The sequence below is a fragment of the Nasonia vitripennis genome, chromosome 1 (genome assembly GCF_009193385.2).
Source record: "Nasonia vitripennis strain AsymCx chromosome 1, Nvit_psr_1.1, whole genome shotgun sequence".
Classification (NCBI taxonomy): domain Eukaryota; kingdom Metazoa; phylum Arthropoda; class Insecta; order Hymenoptera; family Pteromalidae; genus Nasonia; species Nasonia vitripennis.
In genome coordinates, this window is record NC_045757.1 from 25,013,084 (window position 1) to 25,025,649 (window position 12,566).

The 12,566-nt window shown below is 32.8% G+C and overlaps 1 protein-coding gene, 2 long non-coding RNA genes and 1 pseudogene across 4 annotated transcripts; 1 reads left to right on the forward strand and 3 right to left on the reverse strand.

Annotated features, from left to right (window-relative positions):
• Nucleotides 1-845: 845 nt before the first annotated feature.
• Or288 (odorant receptor 288) lies at nt 846-6,360 on the reverse strand. The gene is made up of 7 exons (NM_001190714.1): nt 6,301-6,360; nt 2,121-2,744; nt 1,741-2,035; nt 1,521-1,620; nt 1,347-1,457; nt 1,101-1,256; nt 846-1,030 (listed from the first exon to the last, which is right to left on the reverse strand). Exons 2-7 carry the CDS (start codon nt 2,605-2,607, stop codon nt 980-982), a joined length of 1,200 nt encoding a protein of 399 aa, NP_001177643.1. The 5' UTR covers nt 2,608-2,744; nt 6,301-6,360; the 3' UTR covers nt 846-979.
• Or185PSE (odorant receptor 185 pseudogene) lies at nt 5,516-7,183 on the reverse strand (annotated as a pseudogene).
• LOC116738482 lies at nt 8,147-10,012 on the forward strand. 2 transcript variants are annotated; one of them, XR_004344502.1, is made up of 2 exons: nt 8,147-8,622; nt 8,710-10,012. It is a non-coding gene; the product is annotated as an uncharacterized LOC116738482 (long non-coding RNA). The 2 variants fall into 2 exon arrangements; XR_004344503.1 differs by having other exon boundaries at nt 8,147-8,608.
• Nucleotides 8,754-11,180, reverse strand: LOC116415871. Its single transcript, XR_004226424.2, has 2 exons — nt 11,007-11,180; nt 8,754-10,012 (listed from the first exon to the last, which is right to left on the reverse strand). It is a non-coding gene; the product is annotated as an uncharacterized LOC116415871 (long non-coding RNA).
• Between the last annotated feature and the right edge of the window lie 1,386 nt (nt 11,181-12,566).

The following is a 12,566-nucleotide window of genomic DNA, read 5'->3' on the forward strand; positions in this document are numbered from 1 at the left end:
CAGACTTTAAAGGCTTGAATTGAATAATTTCAAATAAAACACCATTGCTCAAAACAAAGAATAAAATAAGTATAAACTATGCACAACTTACTAATAAGGGCTGCATCTTCGAAATTTTGCGCTACCACAAGAGCAATCATCAATGAAAAAAATAAGCAGCAAACTATAATTGTAATATTTTGTGCAATTTTCTTTTGCTAAAAAAAGTTCATTGAATTAGTTGGGATACATTAACATTAAAAGCTGACCTACAACATGTTTAGTGTATAATATTTTGATTTGGTCAAAAAAAACGTCTTTCCATTTTATTCTATTCTATACGCACTTTTATTCGTTCCTTCTCCTTCTGACACTGCCGAAAGATAAGTTCCGACACTTTAAATAATAAAGGATCCTGTGCTGCATTTTGATTCAAAAATTCCAATTCTCTTTGTGGGTATAATTCATCCATCGATCTCGCCATTTCGCTTTCGTCTCCGAACCCCGGCATTGTTTTCACTTGTTTAATGCCTTGAGAGCAAAAGACAACTGCTCTTGATACGACTGATACATCACGTTCCACAGCTTTCTGCGATTATCACTGCGCGCTGAAGCAATATTATTGTAGATATAGTCGGGTCAATTTATTCTCGCATATCGTAGCTCTCTATTTTTACTGAACGGCAGTACAAGAATTTCCGAGATTTTAACGTTGACCAGACGTCATATGCGTGACTTTGTTTCACATAGAAATTTTAATGATAACAGTTTCAATATTATAAAATTAAGATATTGTGACGAATTGAAGTCTTTATTGCGAAAGCAAGTATTTTACGAATGTTTTATCTTTTGAAAAAACAAAATCTTGCACGATGTATGTACATAGTTTATTAATAGTGCTTTATTTTTTTACATAGTTTATTAATAATAAGATATTCAAAAACTTACAAAAAGTATGTGACATTGGATCGTTTGCATTTTTATTAACGAAAAAACATATTCATATAAAATTACGTAAAAAAGAAAGATACGCCATCGCTGATTTCATAACCTAGAAATAGTATGCAAATTAAAAGACAAAATAACGATTAGTGAATTTCTGTATAGTAAAATCTTATTACATTCGTGAACATTACTAAAGAGTAATGACTGAAATTCCCTGCCATCAAAGAAAGAGGCTGTTGCGAACGTTTGATACAAATTATGAAACTTTTCTGATCCTTCAACGGTAATTTGTACCACTTACAACGGTAATAGGCATGAGAAACGTTGATACTCTACGAATATATAAATGTGCAGAACGTTATTATATTATAGTTTTTTACAAAACTTAATTTACACAATTAGCACAATTAAAATCCCATCACCTCGTGAATCAGATATTCTCCTACCCAACAATGCGTATAGAGTCGAAAGATGTTGAGAAAACCAAAAACAAAGAAAGTAACCAAGTTTGTTTTTTGTCCAGCAGCTATGCTCTAAGGCAATAAATTTATATAAATGGTCATTCTTTACATTCATAACACTTTTAAAATACATACTATTAATACTTGATAAACAAGAATGCAAATCGCTATAGTAGCCCCAAGGAAGTGGCCAAGTAAGCAGAGCCGATACATTCTTCTAAGTCTTAATCCAATTCTGTAAGAATTGTTTCCAGTTTAATGAGTATAACCAATAATTTTTCATAAAACTATTTAAAATGTTTTAACTGAGGCGACAATTTGATTGCTGTTTCAGTTAGGACAAAGCAAATCATACTTAATTAATTTTTGATGCCTCTGAATGATTTCATTCAATTCGTTGGATTTGTTAACAACATCTAAATTACTAATCCTAATGGAAAGAACTCCTAATTGGCCACATAGGTGTGCTATCACGGTTAACGTTAAGCAATCCATTGCAGTTTGGGTAAACCCAATAATGTACAAAATTGGAATCCGAGAAATGTATGTGGCGATATACGTTTGAATATCTGTTATTTTGTACAGCAAATGTATTCGATACGGCAGGTCATAAGTGAACGCTTTTGTTGTGTTCACATTTTTCGACAAACCTGCAAAGAAACACAACATTCTTTGTATTTGTATAATGATAGTATTTCATTTTTTAATTTGTAAACTGGACTCAAATTTACTAACTTAATTGTCGTATTAGAGGTTTTGTAAAGTACAGAATAGCCGTGACCCCCAGGAATATGACCACAATTTTAATGAAAAATTTCGAGCGCGAATTATAAGACAAGAATGTATTTCTTTCCTCTTCGCTTTTGTAATTTTTCACTGAGAAATCCCTAGTAAATTCCTCTAGAATCTCTCCGTATTGCCTGTTGTATCTCCTCATCGTGTATAGCCGCAAAAAAATTTGCGCCATAGTTACGTTCTCCATAGTTGCACCGATTATTTTTATCAAATTGAAACTCCTTAGTGCGAAGTAGAAGGCTGCGTAATCCAGCAGAAAATGGAAGATATAGTAACAAAAGAGACTTACGAAAATGAAGTCATAGCGATGGCTCGGCCACAAGCCTAAAGCCGACATGAGATACTTGTTCCACGTTATCAACGTTTTCGCTTCATCAAAAGCTTTTTGATTCTCTTTGTCATATTCTTGAAGAATTGTTTTCTTCATATTTGCTTTAACTGTTATTTACTTTTATGAACAAAAATATTTATCCTTATGTTTGTACTGATAAATATTCGCTCTACCTCGCGAAGCTCCCTCCGATAAACTGAATAAATGTGTATCGAAGCTTATGCAACATTTATCTGTAATTCAAAACGAACGGAAATCAATCCACTAGGTAATGCTAACAAGATCCTGAATGCTAATTTCATATGCACCTACGTACTAATTTTCCATGATCGCGATATTTTACTATGCGCATAAGCGATGAAAGATCTCATTCAATATTACTCATGATCGGAAACATATTTTATGACTGCACGACATCATTCTGTTAGAAGCCGTCTAACGAACAACATGCAACTCAGATGTTTACATACGATTTTTATTCGCACAGTAAATAGCAAATGTTATTATAATCATATTGACGATATTGAAGAAGAGGTAATTAATACTTTGAGATATTTACAAGACTAACCACATTGTTTATCTTATTTTTACATATCTTGATAATTATTAACCGGTAAATTATTTCTAATTCATTACTATGAAGCTACGGTCAATGGCCAACGCTGAGTAGCTTCAAATTATTTAGAAGAATTTATTTGAAAAATAAATATAACGAACGTAATCATTATTTCATCTATACAGATTTCATCTTAGCACACTGCTTGAATTTCAGAATCTCGCACAAGTAAGTGTTTACATTTGGATTGATTAATAAAATGTAATGAATATGTGAAAATATTTAATGAATCAGGTACTCTGGTAGAAATGTTAACGGTTAATAAGCTAAGTTTGAAGACACTTAGCTAACTTATGGTTAACGATTTAACTAAATAAGCGTTTAACCGTTATAAATGCATAGATATGACGCATTAACTCATGATAAAACAAAACTTTTGTTTGAAATTTGTCAAATAACTGTTACAATCCAAAAATTGTAGAAAAATACGTTACAATCGTAAAAAATCCTAATATTCGTAATAAGACATATATACGTTTTAATGCCAAAAAAGGGAAAAACAATTTTTAACTTAATAATAATACTAATGTGGTATTATAGATACGCATCACTAAAATATTAGCAATATTTTAATTTATTTTTTTACATTAAAATTTGATAAAACTGGCTAATTAAACTATGATTTAATTTCCGTTTCATGATAAAAATAGCGGATGGATCCCGCGATTCAATATTTAATTTGTTTTTTGTTTAAAAAATCAAAATCGTGTATATTTTTTCTCAACTGCAGCATCAAAGTCATTGCAGAAACACTCTTTTTACAAATTCTACCAATCATGCAATTTTTCAAAATTTTCTGATTATTTTTAACTATTTGGTACGTTATAAAATTATTATACGTATAATGCAGTGTTTTTAATATGTTTGTTTTATTTCTCAGTTTTTTTATGATAATTAAAGTAAATAGGCTAGCATATTTTTCTGTGTATCAATAAATTCTTTCGATGCTAATACATAATGTTGTCCTATCTATTTCATTAAATTGATCGGTTTCGAAAAATACAATGTATAGATGTGATCAATTCATACATATAATATTTATTGAACCTTATTCTTTATTTTTATTATAACGATGGCTGTATGATAAAGAATAAAGTACATACATCGAAGCAAATTATGCAAAAAAAGTATAACGCTGTAGGAAAAAAAAAGGAATAGCAGATGCAATTAATAATACAAAACTTTGTTTCTTAGAAATAGTTTTTTTTTCTATATTGATTATGAACTAACGTATATTTTATTGTCATGCACTGTGTCCACGTAATAAAGTCTGTTTTTATATACATAAGAATGTATAATAAATGCACATTCATATTGTTCTTTGTGCAGTATTCGTCTTGCATGTACAATTGTTATAAGAATTAAAGTTATTTGCCTAATTAAATCTATGGACGAATTTAGGATGGAAATTAAATATCTAATGTTATCATCGCTACTAATGCTAAAAAATTTGGAAGATTTTTGCTCAGCTCGCCACAGCACATACATGTTTATAAATAACGAGAAATCAGTAAGATTATTCTATAGTATTTATTTTTTTGAGTTTTGTAAAAAAAATTGAATTTTACAAAAAATAGTATATTATGCAACGGGTGCAGAAAGACTGCATTTGCAAAACGAGAGTTTACAGCATGAGCCGAAGGCGAATGCTGGAGTTTTAAAAATGCAGTCTTTATGTACACGTTACATACGATATTTTATACCACAAGAGCTGAAAATTCGCATTAAAGTTGTGATTTTGAGGTTCGAGTTGTAATTGTATAAACATTATTTGACCAATAGTTGGCACATGGGAGACAGAATATTTTTATTTTTTTTAATTTGGTTTAGTCTGGATAAAATATGGTCCAGGAGTGGAAAATTCATAGTTGCTCTTCACATACATATATAGTGAAGTCATAATATAAACCAAATAAAACATGCGGTTTAACAACCCTTTTTGTAACTCAACGATACTTGTAGAAAAATGCAATAACTAACAATTGCCAAATGCCTATAATATACGCTGATAACAGTCTCCAGAAAAATTAGAAATTCACTTCTCAAGTTGTATTTGATAAAGCCATAAGCCGGCACAAATACTTAAAATTAATTGATTAATTTGAAATTAATGACACATAATTCGTTTTAGCAGAAAAAATGTCTGCATGCACTGACAAATATTAAATATTTTAGTGCACTGTTTACTCCGTTATTTGAATTAATTATAGTTCAATTGTACAGTATTTGGAAAACACGCAATCACGTAATCAAGTGAAACGTATTTGTACACAACAATATGCAAGCTCAAAAATCAATTTCAGTTCTTATAGTATAGTTAATAGAAATGTAAAGTAAAGAATTTCTTGCGAAACTTTCTTGGAACTAATTTTAACAACTGAATGTGGACTAATATTCTAAGAAGTTTGCACCTTTGTTTCTCCCTTGTTTTTGAGTAGTCAACAATAACATGCCAAATGACCATGCAGTCTTTATTATCTAAAAGCAAACATTGTATACATGAATAAGAACACAATATTATCCATGCTACCAATACTCGCATGAATAATAACATTTTTCTGTTTCCTAATAATTTTATCATTTATTACTGTAGCAAAGTTTTCAATAGATAACATCATTACGGTCCCTGCTGTTAAGTGTTTAGGTTTAGCAGTTCTTTGCATAATCATGAGCACAAAAATATGAACTCTTGAAGATATTCTATACCAATCAATATTATATCTAAAAAAATTAAAATAATTATATATTTCGTAAAGGTTAAAAGGTGTAATGCAAGAATTGACGTAACTATCGGTGATTGTAATGTACTACACAAAATATTTCAAAAATCATCAAATTTTCTCTGTTGTTACAAGAGGTACGTGGTCGGAAGAACTAAAAAATGTTTGGCAGTCTAATAAAAAAAACCTTAAACTCTGCAGTAAAGCTTCACTTGCAGATCCCAAGATACTAGCAAGAGTTACTTGCGTATACTACAATCACAATTTTGATGCTTACATATGTTTCTCAAACGCTTAAAACAATTTTTTTATTACGTGACTTTTAGTAAACGTTTTTGGTTATAATAAATATAACAATAGTTTACGATATACAGAAAGACGTGTAATTAAATGTACCATACGTTAATTCTTATGCGGCAGTTCTTCACAATAAAAAGTTAAATCAACACTTACGTTGATATACGAAGATCGTTACACGATTCTCTAACTTGTTCTCCACACCAGTTTATAAAGAATACATATATTACAGCAATCAATAATATTGGTGAAAATCGTAACAATTCGTTAACATTTCCTCCGTGATATTTAACCTATAAAAAATAATAAATATAACGATTTTTTATTGTTGTTTGAATGATGTATAAAAATTATAGTATATTTTATGCGTCACGATATGTGATTGCTTGCTCACCTCAAACATGAGAACTGCAAGAAACGCTAATACTGCACCAATCTCACGAAAAAAAGCCTAAACTGAAGTACTTCTCAATCCTCTGAATACCTCTACGAATAAAAATTGTTGAATATACTATTCTAACAAAATGAATCATTCTTAATTTTTACCAGTCTAGGTATATTTAACCTTAGTGCTTTTTTATGAATATCGATAACTTTAATCAAACTAGGAATGATCGGCGTATCTTCTATTGAATCTTTTAATGGACCATTATCTTTGAAATATACTTCTGCATTTCGCAATCGGTGGCAAAAATAAAACAATCAACTATAAAAAAATTGTCGAAAAATACTGTTGTTCACAATGAAATCTTTTATATTTTTTTAATGTAAAATACTACCGGGCAATACTGTAAAGGGCGCAAACATGTTTGACGCTCGTTATGCACGTGGCACTGATTGATAAAAATGCAAAGCTAGCGAGTATTATGGCAACACTGCAATGCACGCAGATCTGCAAATTGCATGTCTTTTCGTTGATTACCATAGATCTGAGATAATAGGGAAAGCCCTGTAGACACTGGTCCAAAGATTGTTTGCTAAATATTCTCAGAAGAAATGTGATACATACAAATAACAGAAAAGCAGGAATACCACAACCTGTCAATGTTAATATTTACTCATGAACTTGATAAGTTTTTTTTTTTTTTTTACATGGCATTTGGAAGCCTTCCACGCTGCCCTATCTTGTGTCAACCCCACCCAAGATGCACCTCTCCGGGTCCAGGTCAAATTAAGAAGAAAAGGTTTAAAAAAATTAAAATGCCATATATTTATGTTTATTTGGTCGCTCAATCCAAATCCGGAATCAGTTTAGCCCCATCTCGTCAGGTTCAAGGTCAGTTCAAGGTCAAACTGAGAAGAAATGATTAAAAGAAATAAAAATGCCATACATTTATGTTTTTTCGGTCGCTGAATCCGAATCCGGGGTCAGTATTACCCGATCACGTCAGGTTCAAGGTCAGTTCGAGGTCAAATTGGGAAGTAACGGTTAAAAAAATTAAAATGCCACATATTTATGTTTATTTGGTCGCTGAATCCAAATCCGGAATCAGTTTGGCCCCATCTCGTCAGGTTCAAGGTCAGTTCAAGGTCAAGAAACAGTTTAAACCGATTAAAATGTCATATCAAAACTTTCCAAAAATGGAAAAAGATACCGAAAAATTGTAAAAAATCTTATTTAATCACATAATATCTTCCTTGTGTACAGAGAAACGTTGCTTTCGTTTATATTTTTTTCTTATTTTGCTTTTTTCCACTAGCTTAGTAACTCTCGATGTCTTTCTTTACTCCTTTTTTCTCTTGTAACGAACTCTTTTTACTTCAAATGACCTATGCAATGGGTTTCTTTTTCTCTTTTTGTTATTTGTTTTAATGTCTCTCTTCAGTGTCCAGCAAAAATCGGCCATCTTGTTGACATTCCATCTTCCTTGGTATCGATTCTCCATTACACTTATATCTTGATGAAATCGTTCTCCCTGTTCTTCACTGACATCTCCTAGATTAAGAGGGAAGTAATCAAGATGGGAATGTAAGAAATGCATTTTATAACTCATCAAGCAACCCAAATTTTTTAAATTCTCCAACATTTGTTCAACTAGTTCCTGATTGATTATTCGAATTCAGTGACCCAAAAAACATAAAGATAGATAGGTCTGATTTCTCGCGCAGACAACTTTTTTTATTTTGTGTGCTGGTGTAATTGTCAGAATGAACATATTGTATCGGAAACACTCCATCGGTATTCATCAACGTATTAGTTCAGAAAGTTATCGAACCACCAATTACAGTTAAGAATAATCAAGAAATACTTCGCCAAAGTATTTTAATCGAAATTGAATATGAAACAATATTTATAGATATTTAATTATTACGTTGAGATATAATTCAGCGTCATATGCCAACTGCAGTGGACGATGATAGGGACATGGACTGTTGCACACAGCACTCAACGTCATCCTTGATGTCCGCAAACTTTACGCTCGGTGGTATAATATAATTAATGTTTTTGGAGAGCATCAACTGAGTAAGTAAAAACAAGTACGTTTAACTTATCATCCCCTTCAATTTCGTCCAATTTTTAGATAAGATGTGAATCAGACAGTAAATCATAATATATCATTACAGAAGTTGAAACAGAAGCTTGGGATATGTAAAAAATAACCACGGCGTTTAATCATGTTTGGAATTTTATTATTACCTAGCTTTGACTACACAATTTACTTTCATGTATCACTTATTTTTAAAATATAGTATTTGTGTTTATGTCGCTTAAGCAAATTGAAACGTTTGTAGTAGTAGAGAAAAAAAGTAAATTAGAATAATCTACTTTTAAATTAAAGTGTGTACAAAAATTAACCTTCAATGTTTTTTAAAAAGTACCTTTGAAAATTCAGTATAGTCACCTGCACAGCAACTGGATAATATTGCCCTCTATTCATTGTCATCAGCTCCAGATTGTGTATCACAACTTCATTCTTGGACTTCTTTTCATCGATTTTTCCAAACGCATAGTCTTTTTCGTATATGCGCAGACACAAGTTCACATATAATAGTAATTTAAACTGTTGAGTCAAACAGAACGTAAACTCTAATGCTCGATATTGCTCGAACGTAAGGCATCGAGAATTCCTATGCAAGTATGTAAAATGTATTTGACAAAGGATAGCTAGAAATGTCAATTCTATGATAGTTACTAAATTTTAGACAGGCATAATAAACATTTATTCGTATCATATAGAAATAATTTAGCAAATTTGTAGAATTATTCAAATAGCATATAAACTGAAATCGATATTCATGCATGCCAATTGACCACTTACAATTTAGTATATTATAAAAATAATTTTTTGTAGAATACTAAAATTCATATCATTTCAGATATTTCAGATATTATTTGTAAGATTTTTTACGAGTCGTGATCGATTTTATTTCCTTTTAATTCTTACCCTGGTAGAAATGACCCTAAGAACTGGCCAGTTACTAGCCTGTTCTTAGACTCATTTCTACCAGGGTTAAGTAAATAAAATAAATCAGTAGAAATAAGTATATAAATCTCTTGGTTACCGCTCTCCGTTCTTTAGCTTTGTTAAGTTCTCTTGAAAGTTCAGTAGCCATTTGCACAACAACCGGATCGCATTGTGTACTATTCAATTGTGACACCTGTTCCACATTATGTACCAGAGCATCATTCTTGCACATGTGTCGCACCATGTTATCAAACGGATCTTCGTGTCTTCGATGGCCCATTTTGTTTGGAAATTCTTATTTCATAAAAAAACCAGACAGAAGTATCGAGCTTTGGAGACTCGGCGCCGTTATTCCGTAATACGAAACCCTTCAGCAAGTAGATGACGCATGACGCTTGCGCAGACTTCCCTTAAACAGTATCGGTGTTGGTAGTTGTGATAAAGAATTTGTGCCTGAAGAGCTGCAATTGTTAACAATATTGTGGATTACTTTAGCGCCAAGGATGTGGTGTAGTATATGGAAATAAATAATGTTATGATTATTGCTTATTATATTTTCTTGACATGGTAAGCATTTTATACAGGCAAAAGCACGGCTAGTTTAATATATCTATAATTATTTTGCTTTTTGGGTTAAGCAACATTATCTGTCCGATAAATGGCGGCAAAAGCTTATTTTTAACACCACGATAAACTAGAAGCAATTAATTCTGATCGTTAAGCCCGAAGGGACTCGAAGAGTGCGTATACTGCGTCAAATCTGTGAGTAAAATCACCCGAGCTTCAAAGAGAAAAAAGAAGTTTCTTAATATCGGAAGTGGATAGAGCGAAAGTCCTGGTTTATTATCTTGAATCTAAAAAGCTGAATATTTGAAGTCGCAGTATAGTGCATCGTCATCAAGATTATTGATGTATAAAAACAATAGTATATTGTGCAACTAGGGGAGAAAATTGGCTTTTTCTAGCTAGGGTGATGTTTTGAGCACGAGCCGTAGGCGCCCTCGACTCCCACTCGTGCTCAAAACATCACCCTCGCTAGAAAAAGCCACTCCCCCCTTGTTGCACCCCGTACTTTTTATGATAGGCGCACGAATAGGCCTCTTATCATGCATATGAAAGGAATGGGAAATTCGAGGACTTTTCAAAGTAAAACAATAGTATATTGAAAATTTCGAAAATTTTGAAAATTTCGTAAATTGTAAAGATTTTGAAAATTTTGAAAATACTTATACAGACACACACACATCCATTAGATAGGCTGCAGAGTGAGGAAAAAACTACTCCCTTTTCCTCCCAAGGGAGTAGTTTTTTCCGCTGCTAAGAAAAACTCGATTTTCCATTCATTTTACATGCATGGAAGTGGCCTTTTTCGTGCACGTATGATAAAAAAACTGTTTTAATTTATCCGTATTTAATTTTGGGTTATGCAGAGTCTAACAAAAAATAGGAATATACTTGAAAGTGCACTCAATAAAAATACACTTGTTGTCTATAGCTTTTGGACGTTCACTCGTTCGAGATCGAATTGAAACTGCGCTGCTGTAAACTCGCTTTATCCCTTTTGGTATACTCAGAAAGAATGACGCTTGGCGGGAGGACGGGAAATCTCCATAGCGACGTTGCCGGTCAGCTGTTGCGTATTTGCGTCTTTCTTGGTTTTACCACCACTTACAGATGCTCTTTCTATATCTACCTCACTTTTACGTATGTTTACATTCCCACATGATGCATGATCGATCATAATTTTTTACATCATCACATCTATACCTTTTATTCACGTAGAAACACAAAAAGGTATGTTCGAGGAAAAAATATTTTCTTAACACGTGCATGAAAAAGACCCGTTTCCATGCCTCTAAAGTGAATGGCAAGCTGCTCATTTTGAGCGTGCGGGAGAGAATGGCTATTCCCTCCCGCTACTCATAAAATTTTTGAAAAATATTGATATTTTTTGAAAAAGAGTGGTTTACGACTCAAAATGCGCAACTTACCATTCACTCTATATGCATGAAAACGGGTCTTTACAGGCACTTGTCAAAAAAAGTACAGTGTGCAACAGGGGGGGAGGGCAATTTCTAAAATGAAGTGAAATCGCCCTTTTCCCCCCCTAGTTGCACAATATACTATTCTTTAGGCTGAGCGAAATCCTTATTTTTACGACAGATATTTTTAGCAATGTAAATTCCGACAACGACTTTACTCGCAGATACTTTTTTTGCTGGAGTGCGTTTTTTTTTGGGGGGGGGGGGAATCATACACTCACTTTTCTTACGCATCGTCAAAATTCTGACACCTCTTTGAATAGAAAGCTTGATTACATAAAGGGATCGCCTAGCGGTAATCTTCTACTTTTTCGAAATTTTGGCAACTGATTTCGCGTCTGAAGCATTATTTGCACTTTGTCGAATACTTAACTCCAAGTAAAATCAAAATAACGAGCATTGCATTTATATTATACGTACAACTCCTGTTATCAGATAAATTGGATGTCTGCGCCAATTACGAGAATGAGCTGAAAGAAGATCTCAGTCTATATATAGGAGTTTCGTTGCAGTGATTAGCTGTGAAGGCGTGCCTTGTTTCCCCGAGGACGTCTTCACTGTGTTCAAACGCTACAGAAGAGCAATCTTTCCACGCTTCGTTCCAAACAACGAACCAAGCCACAAAACCGGCTGAAAATTTTGCTTCATTTTTACATGGCCCGGCTCCGGTTAGCGAGGCCGACACACTATGTATATATTATTTGAATTCCAGCTGCCCCTATTGGTTAATGTTTCGGGTTAATGTAAGACGCTCACGCCGCTTACTTTGAGAGAACTGGTCGAAGCTTGACTTTACTGATACGTTTATAACTCTTGATGGGTTTATCCGACTTGGTGTGCGTGACATCATCGACTTCGTAAAAGCGCTTTCGGAAAAACAAAAACAAAAACTGTATAGCCAAAATGGTCTTATTTTAAAAATCATTTTAAAAAATGGATGGATGTGCTATTTCCGCGGTACACGAAACCGTAG